Raw genomic sequence first — 21026 nt, 5'->3', positions numbered from 1 at the left:
GCCAGATGCACAAGGGGGCGCACGCATCTGGAGTTCGTTTGCAGTGGCTGGAGGTCCTGGCGTGCCCATTCTCTCTATCTGCCTCTTTCTGTGTCTGTTGCTCTCAAATAAATAAATAAAAGTAAACAAAAAAATTTTTAAAAAGTGAGAGTAGCATTAATATATAGATATGAACATTAAGAGAAGTGCTTACTGGGCAGTTTGGTGAGCATAGTATATACATTTAGCCAGACAGCAGCAGATGTTACACCCCTAGGGCTTCTGACTAACCCTGTTTTAGGTTTTCAATATCAGGGATGTATTCCCTCCATGGAGTGGGCCTCCAGTCCAAGTAGAGGGCAGTTGGTTTCCTCCATGACAGACGTGCCACTATTGCAAACGTTGGCTCATTTGGCCTGGCTCTAATTTCTTATTATAGGTACTTAAAGCTATAAATTTCCTTCTTAGAACTGCCTTCATTGTGTCCCAAAGGTTTTGGTATGTTGTGTTCTTATTATCATCTGATTTCATGAATTTTTTGATTTCTTTCTTGATTTATTCATTGATCCATTCATCATTTAGTAGGGTACTATTTACTTTCCATGATTTTGTGTATGCTCTATAGCTTTTCTCGCTCTTGATTTGTAGTTTAATCCTACTATGATTAGATAGTGCAAGGAATTACTTCAATATTCCTGTATTGGTTAAGGTTTGATTTGTATCCTAATATATGGTCTGTTTTAGAGAAAGTTCCATGAACTGCTGAAAAGATGTGTATTCTGCAGCATTTGGGTGAAATGTTCTGTAGATATCTCTTAGGTTCATTTGTTGGATGAATTCATTTAATCCACATGCTTCTCTGTTTATTTTTTGCTGGAGGGACCTGTCAGTTGATGAGAGTGGGGTGTTGATGTCACCCACTATAACTGTATTTAGTGTTATCTGTGACCTTAATTCTAATAGTGTTTGTTTGATGAAATTGGGATCCCGTATGTTAGTTGCATATGTTTAGGATTGTAATGTCCTTCTGTTGGAATGTTCCTTTAATCAGTATAAAGTGACCTTCTTACTTTTCCTAGCTAATATTTGTTTGAAGTCTACCCTGTCAGATATTAGGATAGTGGCACCTGCTTGTTTTCTAGGCACATTTACTTGAAACAACACTGTTTTCCAACCTTTCCCCTATCTATCTTACCTGCCTTTTGTGGAAAGGTAGGTTTGTATTGAGTAAGCTGCTGTTATCCTTATGGGCTTGCCTTTGCATATGACTTGATTTCTCTCTCTTAACTGCTTTCAATATATTATCTTTGGTTTGTGTGTTTTGTGATTTAATTATAATATGACAATGAGAGGTTCTGTCCTGATTTTGGCCATTTTGCATTCTAAAGGCTTCCTGTATCTGCATTGGCATCACTTTTCCTATTTGGGAGAAGTTTTCTATGATTTTGTTGAAAATGCCTACTATGCGTTTGGAGTGAAATTCTTCTCCTTCTATTATCCCTTGAATTCTTATGTTTGATCTCTATAGTGTTCTGAATGTCTTGAAATGCCCATTCATGCCTTCCTATTAGTTTGTCTTTCACTTTGTTGGACTGTTTTAGATCTGCCACCTGGTCTTCTAGTTTAGATATTCTGTTCTCTTGATCCATTCTATTGGTGAGACTTTCTACAGTTTTCTATTTGACTTACTGTTTTTCATTTCTAATATTTCTGATTGGTATTTTTTTTTCATTATTTGTATTTCCTTCCTCAAGTCTTGTATTGACATTCTTATTTCATTAAGTTGGTTTCCTATGTTCTTCTTTAGGAGTTTATTTTCTTCTTTGAACCATTCCTTGATTTCTTTGAGTTTAGATATAATATTTTTTTTTTTTTTGTAATTGTTGTCTGACATTTTACCTGAAACAGTCTCACTGAGGGTCCTTTCTGATGGATTTATAGTTTTTGGTGGGATTGCTTTGTCTTCATTTTTTTTGTGTGTGTGTTTCTTGTATTATATAGAGATTTTTGCATCTTGAGTTAATTTGATACTTGGGTTTTCTAGTTATCTGTGGTGTTCTTAGCCATGTAAATCTGACTTTATATATCTTCAAGATAGAGTAGGAGTTTAAGGTGCTAAGGGTAGTTCTTATATTCCAAGAAAACGGAAATGACCCTAGGTGTTAAGTATCCCTGCTATTTACGTATTCTAGTATACTAGATAGAGCAGTTTACTGGCAAATTCTAAAATTCAAGTGAGCAGTGTACACATTCAGTCCAAACCAGCACAGAGTATTTATGCAGTAGTGGGGATTAAAATAGACAATTTAATAAAGCCAAAGTCTCTAATGGTATATGTTGCCCCACACCCTTAATCCTGTTAACTGGGAGGTTGAGATTTCTGATCTGAAATGGGTTCCAGGTCAGCCTGGGGCCAAGTCAGTCCCTGCTCCCAGTAATGACAGAAGTAAAAGACAAAGGCCCTATGAATCAGGGAATATCAAAGTCAACAATTGTCAACACCAAAATACACACTTATTTGGAAATGATAAAGCCAACCATGACTATGTAACACATAACTGGCCCTGAGTTAGAAACACTTATTAGTACTTCTAGTACCTATCTTTCTGTAAGTAGGTCCTGGAACCTTTTGGGATGGCTTCCAATCTCACCAATGCTGAGTGCCCACCTTGATTCTTCTGTGTTGTGTTGTGGATCTAGTGTTCTGATTGGTTGTTTCCATGCCGTGTGGTTGGGAGTGAATAAGTTCTGCAGAAGTTCATGGCACTGACATTTGGGGAATGGGAGGCTATGCAGGGTGCCTGGAGTTGTACCGGCACTGCTCAGCTGGTCCTGTTTGTGTTTTCCTTCAGGTTTCTTGAGTTTGCAAGGAGACTGATATGAGGGGAAAATCCCTCCACGTAGTTTCTGCTCCTGCAGATCTGCACCTGCTGGGCTGGTAGACATGTGGACCAAGGCTGCTGGTGCCTTGGTGGGATTCTGGTGGGCTTCTTTCTTTCTTAAAGATCTTAGTCTCTCCTGCTTCTCTGATATGGTTAATAATAACTTAAACACCTTCACCTTTCAGTAGAAGGGTATATTTTGCTGTTTTTCTGCTTATTTCTCTCCTTAGGCTGCTTTGGCATGGGTACTATGTCGCCACCTTACCTGGAAGTTAGGATATCCATTTTGTATACTTGTATTATAAAACTTGTGTCTGGCATATGGTGAGCATTCAATAAATAATTTTCTAAACTCATAATACTGATACCTCCTGATAGCTTTGAAGACATTTACAAAATATGAATATGAAATATATTATTTTGATTTTCCTCAGTTTGTAAGGGGTCTCTTGACTTATAATAGTATTATTAGAATGGGAAGATGATTACTTACTGGAAAGTATTAGCCCTTAAATGTTCTGAGAGAACAGTTCCATTATTTTATAATCATACTTAAAGAAAGCTTTTTACCATAGGCATGATTTGTGTATTATACCCAAGATTATAATAGTATATATACACACCGACATTTTGGCCAAACTGGGTGATATAGACTGGGTAGAAGTAGCATAGATAGAGAAAGGACAGAAAGAATATCTAAAAACACATGGTGTATGACAAAAAGGACTGACTAGTAAGGCACAGGCAGTTTTTTTTTTCTTTCTTGGACAAAACACCCAACCAGAAGCAGCTTATGGAAGGAAAGGGTTTATTTCTGGCTTATAGTTTGAAAGGTTTCATCATGGTGGTAAAGTATGGCAGAAGCAGACAACCAGGGGAAAAGCTCAGTGTTGGAGCTTCATTAACTTCTGTAACAAGCACAGGGCCCCATGCTCAATCATAGCATTACCGAAAAAGAAAGCTACATTTTTACATATACCTAACAATCTTCTGCAACATGCCCAGAATGCTTGCATTAGCTTATAGTTGGCAAAATCTAGCACAAAGCCTACTTGTATTTTTAATGTCTTTAATCCCAGTACTTGGGAGGCAGAGGTAGGAAAATCACCATGAATTTGAGGCCACCATGAGACTACATAATTGTTGAAGATGACCTTTTTTCTCCAGTGTGCATTGTTGGCTTCTTTATCAGAGATCAAGTAGCTGTAGTTTCCTGAACTAGGGATGAATCTTCAATTTTGTTTCATTGGTCTGTGTTTTTTTTTTTTTTTATTTGCTTATTTATGAAAGAGAGAGAATGGGCATGCCAGGGCCTCTAGCACCGTAAACGAACTTCAGATGCATGTGCCATCTTGTGAATCTGGCTTACGTGGGTGCTGGGGATCAAACCTGGTCCTTAGGCTTCATAGGCAAGTACCTTAACCGCTAAGCCATCTCTCCAACACCCTAACATGTCTGTTTTTATGCCAGTATCATGCTGTTTTTATTAGTATGGCTTTATATTACTTGGTACTTCTTTCAGAAGAAAAATAAATGAGGTTGATAACTATAGTATTAGGTAACTAATACTATAGATGTAGTTATATAATATTGATATAGTATTTGATAACTTACAAATTGCTGAACTATACCAAACTTCATTTTTTCTTAAGGTAATAAATTTGTGTCATTGAAAGCTTGTAGTCAGTTCTAGACAAAGAGAACTTGTACTTGGCTGCATTTCCATTTTCCATTTCAAATCCTAACTGGATAGCACAACATGATTTGTAATCTTTGGCTGAGTTATGTGTGTATGTGTCTGGTAGCTAGAGAATGGAATGTTGAGTAGCTAAAATAGCAGTCTGAAGTAGGAGCTATGGTTTAATCCATTAGAATTATTAACTGAAGATTAAATTTTTTTTAGTATTTGTTGTGAGTAGAGTTGGCAATCTGTAATTTTCAGAAATATATACACATTTATATTTTTCAAAACTTAAAAAAAAGAACAGGGGCTGGAGATATGGCTTAGCGGTTAAGCGCTTGCCTGTGAAGCCTAAGGACCCCGGTTCGAGGCTCGGTTCCCCAGGTCCCACGTTAGCCAGATGCAGAAGGGGGCGCACGTGTCTGGAGTTCGTTTGCAGAGGCTGGAAGCCCTGGCGCACCCATTCTCTCTCTCTCCCTCTATTTGTCTTTCTCTCTGTGTCTGTCGCTCTCAAATAAATAAATAAATAATTAAAAAAAAAACAGGTTTATTAAGGTGTAACCTACATGACATAAAAAATACCCAGTGATTTTTGAGTTTGTAGAATTGATCAACTACTAACTACAACCGAGTTTTAGAACATTTTCATCACCCAAAGAAAGGGTATGTAAATAAAAAAGAATAGTTGAGTACTGCTACATAACCATGCAAACCCCTTTAGAAGAACACATTTCCTTTGACCTTGGCTGTTTATTTCTTTCTCACACCCCCCCCCCCGACCCCCCAAGCCCAGGCTGACCTAGAAGTCACTTTGTTAGCTCCAGGCTGGCCTCAAATTCATGGTTGTCTTCCTAAGTCAGCCTCCTGAGTGTTCGGACTAAAGGCATGCATCACCATACTTAGCTTCGCAGCTAATTACCTATTTTGTGAATGAATCATTAAACTTCATTTCAGCTTCCTGTTTTTAAGTGTAATAAGTAGCTTTATGAATGCATCTGTTAAATTTGAAAAAAAAATTACATCATCTTGTTTCACTCTTTGTTTAGCTAGGTTTTCTTTGCCAGATTTAAGAAAGCTGTTTATATTAATTTAGAGTAAAGTAAGAAAGACTAGTGGCCCTTTAACACTTTTTAAAAAAATTATTTTATTTATTTATTTATTTGAAAGTGACAGAGAGAGAAAGAAGCAGATAGAGAGAGAGAGAGAGAGAGAGAGAGAGGGGGGGGGGGGGGGAGAGGAGCACGCCAGGGCCTCCAGCCACTGCAAAGGAACTCCAGATGCATGTGCCCCCTTGTGCATCTGGCTAATGTGGGTCCTGGGGAATTGGGGAATCGAGACTCAAACCGGGGTCCTTAGGCTTCACAGGCAACTGCTTAACCGCTAAGCCATCTCTCCAGCCCCCTTTAACCCTTTTAAAGGGAAATTAATTTTAAAAGAATAAGCCAATTCTGTTAGTTGGTAGAATTTCACCTGAACCAAATGAGTAGTAATCAATTTCAGAAATATGAGGGAAATATTTGAAGTCAGGCTAATTAATATAGGCCAGCTGTTTTTGCCTGAGTACTTATTCTAGGATTGACTCTTGAGGATTTCTGCTTTTCTCCTTCTGAACCTGCAGGTTCTCTAAACTCTCCTGATGACATGCTAAATATGTAAAAATCATTGGAAAGGAAACTGAGGCTCAAGTTTAATAATTCCCAAGGTTACACAGCTGGTTACTGTTTATATTCTCTCATGATAAAGATCATTGTAGGTTGTACTGAAAATACTTTTAGGTGGCATTCACAAATGCATTTATGCATATTCAAGACCTTCTTGTATTCACAGGTTGCACTGCTGTGACCGTCACCTCCTAAAGATGCATCCTGACTTATCACCACATTTGCACACTGAAGAATGCAACGTCTTGATTAACTTGCTTAAAGAATGTCACAAAAATGTAAGAGTTCAGAAAACTGTCCATAAAGCACAGATTAAACTTAGGTATAATGCTAATGTGATGTATTCTTAGGGAAGGGGAATGATGGTGTCATAATAATGACAATGTCTTAATAATGCTTACTGAAGGTTAGCAATTGAAGTGTGTGATTCTACCCCCCCCCCTTCATTTTATGATCAGTGAGTTAGGGCACCTCTGAAATCATATAGGTTGGAATCTGTTCTTCCAAGGAAACGATTTCCCTTTCCTAGGGATAGAATGCGAGAACAATTATGTTAGTTCTAATGCCTTTGCTCATAATAGGATTATTCTAAGATTATCTGCTCTTTGATGTTTGACATTTTTTGTTTTATGCTAATTCAAACATTTTATGTAAGTACATTCTAGCTAAATCTAATTTATGGGTTTTCTCATTTGATGGATTTATTTAAGCTTTTATGGGATAGTGGCAAAATCTCCTGGCTAAAACCAAAATAGAAAATGAGCCCATATTATCAGTACATCAAATCAAGCTGATATTTTTATAGCTATTTAATATCTAGCTATGCTTGTCATATATTTGACTCCTTACAGTTTAAGAAGGTTTTATGTGTTTTTTAACTTGGTGTGGTGTTATTTACCTCATGATGCTCATAAACTGGAGATTTATCAATTTTTCAAAGAATTTTTTTAACAGTTTTAAAATTTTACTTAACTTGTTAGAGAGAAAAAGGGAGGGAGGGAGGGGGAGAGAGAGAATGGGCATACCAGGGCTTCTAAGCCACTACAAATGAACTCCATATGCATGTGCCACTTGTGCATCTTGGCTTATGTGGATGGGTCCTGCAGAATCGAACCTAGGTCTTAGGCTTCACAGGCAAGCTCCTTAAGCGCTAAGCCACTTCTCTAGCCTGACATACCATATTTGATCATAGTGAGTACCACTAGATGAGTAAAATTTAAAGACCAAAGGTAAGGTCATACTTCTATTTAGTGCAGGCAGAAATTGATTTTGGTCCAAAGAACATTGATGACATTCTACTTTAGGCAAACTGTTTTCACCATATCTTTAGATCAAGAAATTGAAAGACTTCTGGTTAAGGTAGTGGTATAGTAGCCAGGCCAAAGCAGCCTGAGGGTATGGAGGGGGAATAAGCAGAAAAATAGCCAAATACATTCCTCTTCTGAAAAGTGAAGGTATATAAAGAATTATGAACCTTAGCACAGAAGCAGGAGAGACCCAGAGTTTCTAGCAAGCAGGCAACCAGCCAGGATCAGCTCCTCTTGAGGTACCAGGCTGCATGGCTGTCCGACTCTGAGCGGCAGGACAAGCCAGGTGAAAGGATTTTCCACTCAGACCAACCTCCTAGCAAAGTCAAGAAACCTGATGGACAAGACAGAGGGACCAGCTGAACAGCTGCTAAGGAGAACACAAACATGACTGGTTGAGCAGCTCCTGTACAACTCCAAACATCCTGCATAGCCTCCCTTCCCCCAACCGCCAGTGCTGCGAACCACTGAAGGGCCATCCCCCAGTCACACACCATCCAGCACAGCCAATCAGAACACCAGATCCAGCAACCCAAGCAGCCTGAGTCCACAGTACAACAGAGAGGGACCAAGGTGGGCACTCATCACAAGTGAGATTGGATGCCATCCCAAAAGGTAACAGGGTCTACTTGCACAAAGCCAGGTCTGCACTGGAAGTGCTGAGCTCACCTTCCATGTCAGGGAAGGTTATGTGTTAGATTTGATTGATGTATTTATTCTCTCTCAGCTTCTCAAATTCTCAAATAAGCTGTATTTTGGTGTTAACTGTTGTTGCTTTTGACATTTCGTGATTTATAGGGCCTTTGTCTTTTTCTTCTGTCATTATTGGGGGCAAGGTCTCAGTAGGTCCCAGGCTAACCTTGAACCAATTTCAGACCAGAAATCTCAGCTTCCCAATTGACAGGATTTAGGGTATAGGGCAACACACACTCTTAGGAACTTTGGCTTTATTAGATTATCCTTTTTTGGTGTGTGTGCATTAATTACCACTATTGCATAAAGACTCACTGCTGGTTTTGATTGAATGTGTATATTGGTCAGTTGAATATAGAATTTGCCAGTAATTTTCTTTACCCAGAATACTAGAATACTTGCATATCAGGCCAACTCAACACCTAGGGTCACTTCTGCTGTCACTCTGGGAGTAATATAAGATCCATACCTGGTACCTTAGGCCCCTACCCTGAAGATATATAACATTTGATTTACACGTCTAAGAATACAGCAGATAATTAGAAAACCAAAGCATCAAATTAACTCAAGATGCAAAAATCTCTACATTATAATACAAAAAAATCAAGAAAGTATAATTCCACCAAAAATTATAAATCCATCAGAAATGTCCTCAAGTAAGACTGATTTAGATGAAATGCCTGAAAAAGAATTTTTTTTTTCCTTTTTTCAAGATAGGGTCTAACTGTAGCTCAGGCTGACCTTGAATTCACTATGTAGTCTCAGGGTGGCCTTGAACTTAAAGTGATCCTCCTACCTCTGCCTCCTGAGTGCTGGAATTAAAGGCATGTGCCACTGTGATCAGTCAAAGATTAAAAAAATATTTTTTGTTTATTTTTATATGAGAGTGACAGAGAAAGGGGGGACGGGGAGAAAGAGAATGGGCTTGCCAGGGCCTCCAGCCACTGCAAACAAACTCTAGATGTGTGCATCTGGCTAACATAGGTCCTGGGGAATCGAGCCTTGAACCAGGGTCCTTAGGCTTCACAGACAAGCTATCAATAGCTAAGCCATCTCTCCAGCCCAAGGATTTTTTAAAAAATGATTATATCTATGTTCAAAGGAATCAAAGAAAAATCAAAGGAATCAGTGAAGAAAACAAACTCCTGAAGGAATTTCAAGAGAACACAGGAAACCAACTTAATGAAATCAGTATGTCAATACAAGACATGAGAAATGAAGTAGAAATAATGAAAAGGTACCAATCAGAAATATTAGAGATGAAAAACAGTAAGTCAAACAGAAATCTTTGTAGAAAGTCTCACCAGTAGAATGGATCAAGGAGAGGACAGAATCTAAACTTGAAGACCAGGTGGCAAATCTAATTTATCCCAACAGAGAGAAAGACAAACTAATAGGAAGGTATGAATAGGAATTTCAAGACATCTAGGAATCTATGAAGAGATCAAACATAAGAATTCAGGGTATAGTAGAAGGAGAAGAATTTCACTCCAATGGCATAGCAGGTATTTTCAACAAAACCATAGAAGAAAATTTTCCAAGATAGGGAAAGGGATGCCCATACACATATAGGAAACCTTTAGAACACCAAACAGACAAAATCAGGAAAGTACTTCTCACTGCCATATTATAATTAAACTACAAAACACACAAACCAAAGAAAATAGATTGAAAGCAATTAAACAAGTCAAGTCACATATAAAGGCAAGCCTATAAGGATAACAGCATATTACTCAATACAAACTTTAAAAGCCAGAAGGGCTTAGAATGATGTATTCCAAGTTCTGAAAGATAACAACTGTCAACCAAGATTACTTTATGCAGCAAAGCTATCTATCCAAATTGACAGAGATAGAAGGACATTCCACAACAAAAACAGGCTAAAGGAATACATGGCCACCAGCTCTACAGAAAATGCTTGAAGGGATCCTCCATGCTGAAAAGAAAGGAAGTGCATACATGAGAAAACAGGAAAACATAAACCATACTCAAATAATGGTTAATACAAGAGAGTGAAGGTAAAACAAGAAGAACTACATATCAAGATGAATGGCAAGAACAAATACACACCTTTCAGTAGTAGCTCAGCATCAATGGCCTCAGTGCCCCAATCATAAAAGACAGGCTTGCAGACTAGATTAAAAGGCAAGATCCTTCTATTTGTTGTCTCCAAGAAACACACCTTTCCATAAAAGATGGATACTATTTTAGGGCAAAAGGATGGAAAATGGCATTTCAAACAAATGGGTCTAAAAAACAAGCAGGCATTGCTATCCTAATATCTGACAGGATAGACTTGAAACAAACATTAGTTAAAGATAAGAAGGTCATATTATATTGATTCAAGGAACACTCTAAGAGGAGGACATTACAATCCTAAACATATATGCGCCTAACATGGGGGCTCCTAATTTTATCAAACAAACACTATTAGATTTAAGGTCACAGATAACACCAAATACAGTTGACTTCAGCATTCCAGTCTCATCAGTTGACAGATCATTCCAGCAAAAAAAATAAACACAGGAGCATCTGGATTAAATGAGCTCATAAAACAACAAACGGTCCTAAGAAATGTCTACAGAACATTCCTCTCAAATACTGCAGAATACACATCCTTTCTAGTGCCACATGGAACATTTTCTAAAATAGACTATCTATTAGGACACAAAGCAAATCTTAACAAATATAGGAAAATTGAAATAACCCCTTGTACTCTATCCCTTTCTTTTTGTTTTGCTTTTTTGAGGTAGGGGTTCACTCTAGCCCAAGCTGACCTGGAATTCACTATGTAGTCTCAGGGTGGCCTTGAACTCATGGCAATCCTCCTACCTCTGCCTCCCAAGTGCTGGGATTAAAGGTGTGCACCACCATGCCCAGCTCCTTGCACTCTATCTGATTACAGTGGGATTAAATTACAAATCAACAGCAAGAAAAACTATAGAGCATATACAAAACCATGAAAACTAAAGAATACACTACTAAAGATGAATGGGTCAATGAAGAAATAAAGAGGGAAACCAAAAAGTTCATAGAATCAAATGATGAGAACACAACATACCAAAACATTTGGGACAGAATGACAGCAGTCCTAAGAGGGAAATGTATAGCTTTAAGTGCCTATAGTAAGAACTTAGAAAGGTCACAAGTATACAACTTAATGCTTCACCTTACAGCCTTGGGAAAACAAGAACAAGGCAAACCAGAAATCAGTAAATGGGAAGAAATAATGAAGAATAGGACAGAAGTTAATGAAATAGAAAACAAACAAACAAACAAAAAAAAGAAATCCAAAGAATCAGTGAAACAAAGAATTGGTTCTTTGAAAGGATAAACAGAGTTGATAATCCCTTAGCAAATCCGACTAAAAGAGAGAAGAGAGACAAAGCAATAAAATTAGAAATGAAAAAGGCCCTATTACAACAAACATGAAAGAAATTCAGAAAATCATAAGGATATACTTTAAGAACCTATACTCCACTAAGTTTGAAAATCTGAAAGAAATGGATGCTATTCCTTGATTTATATGACATACCAAAATTTAATCAAGATGAGATTAACCACTTAAATAGACTTATAACAAGTACAGAGATCCGAGCAGTCATAAAGTATCTTCCAAATGAAAAATTCCAGATCAAGTTGGATTCCACAGGTGAATATTACCAGAACTTCATGGAAGATTGAACACTATTACTTCTCAAACTTATTCATAAAATAGAAAAGGAAGGAATTCTACCAAAGTCCTACGAAGCCAGCATCCCCTTGATACCAAAACCAGATAAAGACAGAACAAAAAAAGAAAGCTACAGACTAATGTCCTTCATGAACATAGATGCCAAAATTCTCAACAAGATATTGGCAAACAGAATACCAGAATATATCAAAAAGTTTATTCACCTCAACCAAATTGGCTTTTTCCCAGAGGTGCAGGGATGGTTCAACATATGCAAATCGATAAATGTAATACACTGTGTAAATGAACTGAAGGACAAAAATGACATGATCATGTCAATAGATAAAGAAAAGGCATGTAAAAATATCTACCTTCTCTTCATGATAAAAGTCCTCCAGGAACTGGGATTAGGAGGAACATATCTCAGCATGGCAAAGGCTATATGACAAACTTACAGCCAACATAATACTAAATGGGGTAAAATTTGAAACTTTTCCACTAAAATGAAGAACAGGAGAAGTGTGTCTACTGTCCCCACTTTTATTTAATATAGTACTGGAAGTTTTAGCTATATCAGTAAGGGAAAAGACACTGATAGAAGGGATACAAATTGGAAAGGAAGAGATCAAATTATTATTATTTGCAGCTGGTAGGATTCTATACAAAAAGGGCCCTAAAGACTCTACCAGCAAACTGTTAGAGCTGATAAATACTTTTAGCAATGTAGCAGGATACAAAACATCCACAAAAATCAGTAGCCTTTCTATATACTAACAGCAAACATGCTGAGGATGAAATCAGGGAATCACTCCTATTAACAATTGCCTCGGGAAAAAATGTACTGTGGAATAAATCTAACCAAGGAAGTGAAGGATCTCTACAATGAAAACTTTAAATCACTCAAGTGAGATATTACAGAAGACAGTAGGAAATGGAAAGACAGCCCATGTTCTTGGACTGGAAGGATCAATATTGTGAACATGTCAATCATTAAGCAATCTTCACATTTGATACAGTCCCCATCAGTTCTTCATGGATATAGAAAAACAATCCACAAATTCTGAAATTCATTTGGAAGCACAAAAAACTTCGACTAGCCAAAACAATTTTGAGTAACAAAAATAAGGCTGGTGGTATAACCATACTCGAATTTAACTTATATTACAGAGCTATAATAACAAAAACAGCATAGTACTGGCACAAAAACAGACACATAGATAATTGGAATAGAATAGAGGACCCAGATATAACTCTGGGCACCTACAGCCACCTGATCTTAGATGAAAATGCCAAAAATACTCATTGGAGAAAAGACAGCCTCTTCAACAAATGGCGCTGAGAAAACTGGATATCTTTATGTAAAAGGATGAAAATAAGTACTTATTTCTCTCCATGCACAAGAATTAAGTCCAAATGGTTCAAAGACCTTAATATTAGAAACAGCTAGAGGAAAAAGTACAAGAAACCCTTCTACATTTTGGCATAGGCAATGACTTTCTGAATATAATTCCAGTTGCTCAGGAAATAAAACCACTAATCAGTTACTGGGACCTTATGAAATTACAAAGTTTTTGTATAGCAAAGGATGTTGCCATATGACCCAGTAATAACACTCATAGGCATATTTCCCAAGGACTCCTTGCACTACCTTAGAATACTTGTACATCCATGTTTACTGCTGCTTTATTCACCAAAGCTCAAAAATGGAACCGGTCTAGATGTCTCTCAACAGATGAATGGATAATAAATATGTGGTTCATTTATACAATAGAGTTCTATTCAACATTAAAGAAAAATGAAATTACAAAATTTGCAGGAAAGTGGATGGACTTGAAAAAGATTATACTTAGTGAGGTAACCCAGGCCCAGAAAGCCAAGTGCTACATATTCTCTCATATGTGGGTCCTAGCCACAAATGTTTGGACTTGTATTTGAGCTGGAATAAAATTCAGTAGCAGAGGCCAATAAGCCTTAAAGTAGTTATAAGGGAGGAATGAGAAGGGAACACTTAGGGGTGGTATTTTATATATGTAAGTAGATGAACAAGTTCCTGGGTATGGACTAGTCTAAGGGAGGTCTTGCAAAGAGACTGATTAAAGTAAGTGTTGGGGGAAAAGTTAAATCAAAATTTAATATGATATGAATAAGCCATCCGGAAACTTTTTTTTTTTTTTTTTTGACAATGTTGTACCCAGAAGCCATAGATTGTTACTAGAAAAATTTCAGTGCCTAGGATGGAATACATTGCAGTGATTTATTGGCCAGGGAGGTCTCTCATACCTCTAAAACATTATAGGCCATTGCCCAGGTTCTTGGTTTCCCACCAGGAATAGATGGTAAGACCTTATTGCTGAAGACTCCACATGCTTGGACTGCAGGTCACTGAGAAATGAAGCTGGAGCTGAGCCGAAAACCTCCTCCCTGTGGACCAGCTGACAGAAAGCTGGAAAAACTATGCTGTATGCAGCCCTATGGGAGAGTTAATCATCAGTGGAGATAAACATCAGTGGACACTGCAAGTCTTAAGTTCTGCCAGCCAGGGCAAATGAGTCAACGGGTGCAATAGTGAAATGTCTGTTATGGGGAAAACCAACCACGCTCTGATTGGACTGGAGGCCTATTCCATGGGAGGGAATTCATGCCTGGTACTGAAAACCTATGACAGGGAAAGTCATAAACCCTACGGGTGTAACGCCTGCTGGTGTCTGCCTAAATGCATATATTATGCTCATCAAACTGCTTGGTAAGCACTTTTCTTAATGTTCATACCCATCTATTAATGCTATTCTCTTTTTTGGTTAGAGAAGCTTCTCTTTTCATATGGCGGTGACTTCTGGGATGACTTAAAGGGCACCATAGTGCTGAGAAGAAGTGACAGAGGATTGTTCAGCATTGAAACATCTTTATCACGTGTTCCAAGGCTCAGGGTCCATTGCAGAAAAGGTGGCGGAAAGAATGTAAGAGCCAAAGGAAGGGTAGGACTGCTTATGATGCCTCTTCCAGACACAAAACGGCCTTCATGACTTGCAATGCCTGATGCTGCCTACACAAGACCCTCCTAATAGGAGCAAAAGATGATGACATCAAAATAAGAGAGACTTAATTGAGAGGGGGAGGGATATGATGGGGAGTAGATTTGCAAAGGGAAAGTGGGGGAGGTGAGAGAATTGTTCACCATTTCTTGTCTATAATTATCAAAGTTGTCAATGAAAAAAAGTTAAAAAAATAAAAAGAAATTGAGAGCTGTCTCCTTATTTACTCAACTGGAAAATAAGGCAGACCACGTAAATGGCATACCTTCATATTTTTTAAAGCAAAATTAAAAAAAAAAGTAACGTGGAGTGATTATTTGTTGCAGTAGTCTCAACTTTATATGGTAATTTATAAGCAAAGACTGCAGAGAGGGTATGCTAATGGAAAGAGCCACAGGAAAGAAAGGGACTTTGTAGAATAACAGCTCATCTTTTCACTGGGGATTTTGCTAATTTCGTCTTTTAAAAGTGTGTTGCAGCTATCCTAATGCTAGATGCAAATAAACATACCATCTTTTCATATTTCCTTTGTAGGTCAATACTGGTTTTTTTATCTTTGCTTAATTTTTTAAATTAAATTTAAATTAGTAGTATATTTGAGAGAGAGGCAGATAGAAAGAGAGAGAGAGCGAGCATGGGTACACCAGGGCCTCTATCCACTACAAACAAATTCCAGACTTGTGTTACCTGTGCATCTGGCTTTATGTGGGTACTGGGGAATCATACCTGGGCCCTTTGGCTTTACAGGCATGTGCCTTAACCTCTACGCAATCTCTCTAGCCTGATGCCTGCTTTTAAATATTCTTTGTTATATATTATTTGTATATTGACATTTGGTCAACAACTCTAAAGCTTGAATGAAATTAAGCATTGTAGTTCCTTTCAAAGCAAATCCTTTCAAAGACTTTCATACAGTAATATCTCAAATCCCTAGAACTAAAGAAAATCTTTTAAAATGCTTCATTGATATATAATTTATATACAATGAGACATATCCATTTGGGGCTGGAGGGATGGCTTAGCAGTTAAGGAATTGGCCTGCAAAGGCAAAGGACCCAGGTTCAATTCCCCAAGACCCATGTTAGCCAGATGCACAAGGGGACGCACGTGTCTGGAGTTCATTTGCAGTGGCTGGAGGCCCTGACACGCCCATTCTCTCTCCCTCCCCCCCCCTCCTTTTCTGTCATAAGTAAATAAAAATAAAATATTAAAAACATATCCATTTTAAGTGTGCTGTTGAGTTTTGGCAAATATAAGCATGCACACCATCATCATTATAGGCATGATGTACAATGTTTGGTGGCACCTGCGCCTGGAGTTCGTTTGCAGTGGATAGAGGCCCTTATGCACCCCCCTCAAATAAATAAAGAAAAGTATATAAAAAAAAGAAATTAAAGATACACAGTGTTTCTCTCACCTCATTGTTCTCTATGCCCCTGTGTAGTCTTCATTCCTGACCTCTGGCTCAAGCAACTGCTGGACTATTTTCTGACAATGTTGATGGGGTTTGCTGGTCTAGAATATGTTATTAATGTATTGTATACTACATATATTCTTGTGTGTTGTTCCACAGTTTTGAGACTCATACATGCTATTTTATATCATTAGCTTTCATACATTTTAAATTCTGAGCCATATTTTATTGTATATTATAGCTTATTTCTGTATTAATGGACATTTAGGTTGTTTATAGTACTGTTTTGAATAAAGCTTCTATGAACATTTATGTACAAACATTTATGTGGACATCTTTTTATTATCTTGTATCAATACCTTGGAGTAGAAGGACTAGATTGTGTGGTGTTTCCTCTCCATGTGTATTGCTTGGTAGTCGCACCAGCATTCTTTTATTCCTAGCACTTGATGCTGTAAATACACTAGCCATCCTACAAAGACACTGTAGTGTGTCCTTTTGGTTTTAGATTGTTTCTTTGATGGCTAATGGCTTTGAGCATCTTGTTATAATGGTTTTTGGTCACTCCTACAAAGTCTGTCCTCCATGTTTAAAAATTGTGTTGTCTGTGTTATGATCAACTTTATGAGAATTCTTTTTTTTTTTTAACTTTTTTGTTGTTGTTGTTTATTCTTACTTGAGTGCGACAGAGAGAGGAAGAGGCAGAGAGAAAGAGAGGAGAGAGAGAATGGATGCACCAGGGCCTCCAGCCACTGCAAACGAACTCCAGACGCGTGAGCCCCCTTGTGCATCTGGCTAACGTGGGTCCTGGGGAATTGAGCCTCGAACCAGCGTCCTTAGGCTTCATAGCAAGCTCTTAACCGCTAAACCATCTCTCCAGCCCAACTTTATGAGAATTCTTTATCACTTATAAGTCTGATAGTTTGTAGACATTCTCTTTCAATCTGTGGTATCTCTTGCACTTCTTTATTTTTCTTCTTTGAGGTTTTTTTTTTTTGAGGTAGTGTCTCACTATAACCCAGAGTAACCTGGAATTCACTACGTACTCTCAGGCTGGCCTGAAACTCAGAGAGCCTCCTACCTTTGCCTAGGATTAAAAGTCATGTTCTACTACACCCAGCTCTTATACTTCTTAAAAGTGTATTTCAAAGGGAAACAAATTTGGTAAAGTCACATTTATCTTTTTTTTAAATTTTATGTTTTATACTTTTTGTCTCCCAAGAGTCTTGTGTAGTTCTAGCAGTCACAAAGATTTTGTTTTGTGTTTTCTACTAGTGCCATATAGTTTTGCTTTTATAGTGAGGTCTCTGATTCAGTTCAGGTTCACTTTTGTGTTTGGTGTGAGGTATGAGTTTAGGTTCATGTCTTTTCTTATAGATATCTAGGTTTCTCAGTCCCATTCTTTGAAGAGACTGTCTTTTTCTCCTTGATTTATCTTTGTCACTTTCTCAGAAATTATTTGACCCATATGTGGTAGATCTGTTTGTGGGCTCTGTAGTCTCACTGATTCATGTCTGTTCTTAACACCAGTACCACACAACCTTTACTATTGTGTATTGATTGTCTCAAAACCATCCTGCATACATACTTCAGCCTTGTCTTCTTTAAAAGTTGTTTTTTACTATTCTAGAACATTTTCATTTCTACACAAATTTTAGAATTGGCCCATTGATTTTTTGTAAAAGAAAAACACACACAAAAAAACGTGTTCATTAGTTTTTCATTTGATGCTGACCATTGTTGACCACATGTGTTTTTTACCTTTTGTTTTGGTGGGTAGTTCATTTACTTATAGAAATGTTTAGTCCTTTAGGCACATTGTTAAGTGTTTTTAGGGCATGTCTAGAGTAGCCTTTATTCTAGGGTTTATGTAGCCCAGCCAGGAAGCATAATTCTTCTGGATTCTTCACTGATACTGAGTGTTCAGTGAAGTCTGTCCTTAGGTTTATAAGAACTCCATGGAGTTCCTCAGCTAAGGAATAGGGAGGCTAAGGCAAACAGATTATAAGTTCAAGACCATCCTGGGTATCTTAAATTTAGTCTCCAAGTAAAAAGAGGGTTGGGGATATAGCTCAGTGGTAGAGTGCTTGCCTAATGTATTAGGCCCTGCATTTAATTCTTAACACTTCAAGCAACAACAAACAACCCACAAACAATTAAAACCCCATGTAACATAAGTTTGCCTTTCTCCCCAAAATCTAAAACCAATCTTAGTTGTGAGACAGTAACATAATAAAGGTAATGCAGAATCATTAAGAGTTAAAGGGAGACAAGCCCCCCCCCCCAAAAAAAAAAATTCAGCAGAAACATTAATTTGCAAAGCAGAAAGAGATGAGATTTAAGAATCTGAAAAATGCTCAATTTCATATATTTACACACACATAGACACTAAGATATCATTTCTTTCCCTCAGCCTCAGCTTGGCAAGATTAAACAGTATGATAATACAATCTGTTTGCAAGGCTGAGGAAGAAGGGACGTTCATTCGTATATTTATGGTGGGACTGCAAATTGGTACACTTTTTATAGATGGGAGCTTGGCAGTATCTAGTTAAGCTGCGGTATGTACTTTCCAGCAGTTGTCCCACTTCTAGCTTATCATAATGTAACTCTCATCAAGTTGAAAGTACATATGTACAAATATTAATTGCAGCATTGTAAGCATTTATAAGGAGTATCCTTTCCTAGCATGGAGTGGTTCAATAACCTCTACTACGTTTACATAAGGGAATCTTGTAAAGCAGATTTTTAGACAGGTTTCACTTTTTTAAAAAAATTTTTATTTTTGGTTTTTCGAGGTAGGGTCTCTAGCCCAGTCTGACCTTGAATTCGCTATATGTAGTCTCACGATGGCCTTGAACTCATGGCAATCCTACCTCTGCCTCAGGTTTAACTTTTTTAAAAAAAGACTTTTATTCATTTATTTGAGAGAGAGAGAAAATGGGCAAGCCAGAGCCTTCAGCCACTGCAAATGAACTCCAGATGCATGTGCCACCTTGTGCCTCTGGCTTACTTGGGTCCTGGAAATTGAACCTGGGTCCTTCTGCTTTCCAGGCAAATGCCTTAGCCACTAAGCCATTTCTCCAGCCCAGGTTTCACTTTTAAGAACTGTTTAGATTTACAGAAAATTTCTGAAGGTAGGACAGAGTTCCCATATGCCCCTTACCTGGTGTCTCTTATCAACATGTTAAGTACATTTGTTGAAACTAAGGAATCAATACTGACATATTTGTCATTACTTGACATCTATACTTGATTCAGACTTATTCAGCTTAGGTATTTACTTAATGTTCTTTCTGTGTTAGACAATTCCAGTCAAGATTCACTTAACCACATTGCAGTTTTTATGATCTAAGGATTCTCTTGGTTGTGACTGTGACAGTTTCTTTCTTTCTTTTTTTCTTTTTTTTTCTTTTTTTGGTTTTTTGAGGTAGGATCTCACTCTAGCCCAGGCTGACCTGGAATTCACTATGTAATCTCAGGGTGGCCTCGAACTCATGGCAATCTACCTACCTCTGCCTCCAAAGGGCTGGGATTAAAGGCGTGCGCCACCACGCCTGGCCCAGTGGTTTCTTTTTTGATGAAAAAGGATCACAAGTTCAAGGCCATCTTGGGTAACTTAGTCCCAGTCTCAAAATAATGATAATAATAATAATAATAATAATAATAATAATGTTAAAAGAGGTCTAGGGCTATAACTCTGTGGTAGAGTGCCTGGCAGTTAGGCCTTAGATATAATCCCCAGCACTACATAAAACCAACCAACCACAAAACTGAAAGCTCCATGGAATGTGGAGGGTGTGAGCTGGGGAAACACCATGTTTGTTGTAAGAATTAATGGTTAAGCATTTTGCGGGATGCTCTTTGACTTAAGTTTGTTTTACTCATGGCTATATTTATGAAAGGAAGACTACAAGGTTAGTGCCATTTTCATCCCACACTATTGAGGCTACCTGCATACTGTTTCACAATGACCTTGATCATTCATGGAGGTGGATTTGTCAGATTCCTCTAGTTGATAGCTATTCTCTTCCTCCTTTCTTTGGAAGTCACTGCACAGCCCACATATAAGGATTAGGGTGTTCAGCTCTTGCTCTTTGATGGTGCAGGGGCTACATAATTTTTTCGGGGGGGGGAATGTTTCAGAGACTTTTCCCCACTTATATTAGCATAGGTCCATATCAGGATGTGTGCGTACTTGTATATGTATAGGGTTATAATCCAATTCTTTTTGTTTTTGTTGTTGTTTGTTTTTTTGAGGTAGGGTTTCACTCTAACCCAGGCTGACCTGGAATTCACTATGTAGACTCAGGGTGGCCTCAAACTCACAGCAATCTTCCTGCTTCCCAAATGTTGGGATTAAAGGCATGTGCTACCATGCCCAGCGCATGATCTCTTTATTTCATTGCTCAGGCTGTTCCTGCTTTGGCCACTGAGAGCTTTTTTTTAAAATTTAATTTATTTTTATTGACAACTTCTATACTTACAGACAACAAACCATGATATTTCCCTCCCCTCTCCCACTTTACCCTTCATAACTCTGCTCTCTATCATATCCCCTCCCTCTCTCTAGTAGTCTCTCTTTTAATTTGATGTGATCATCTTTTTCTGCTATTATGAGGGTCTTATTTGGGTATTACTAGGCACTGCAAGGTCTTGGATATCGAGGCTAAATTCTCTCCAGACAGTTTTATGTAAGGAGTG

At 37.9% G+C, this 21026-nt stretch overlaps 1 protein-coding gene across 1 annotated transcript in view; it reads left to right on the top strand.

Annotated features, from left to right (window-relative positions):
* Cmc2 (C-X9-C motif containing 2) overlaps positions 1–21026 on the top strand; it is a 41491-nt gene that overhangs the window by 6554 nt on the left and 13911 nt on the right. Inside the window, exon 2 of the mRNA XM_045159889.1 lies at positions 6370–6481. Coding sequence (XP_045015824.1) covers positions 6401–6481 — 81 coding nt within the window. The 5' untranslated portion in view covers positions 6370–6400. The remainder of the gene's footprint in view (positions 1–6369; positions 6482–21026) is intronic.

This window comes from Jaculus jaculus, chromosome 1 (assembly GCF_020740685.1).
Source record: "Jaculus jaculus isolate mJacJac1 chromosome 1, mJacJac1.mat.Y.cur, whole genome shotgun sequence".
NCBI classification, from domain to species: Eukaryota; Metazoa; Chordata; class Mammalia; order Rodentia; family Dipodidae; genus Jaculus; species Jaculus jaculus.
This window is presented reverse-complemented; position numbering and strand designations above follow the sequence as displayed.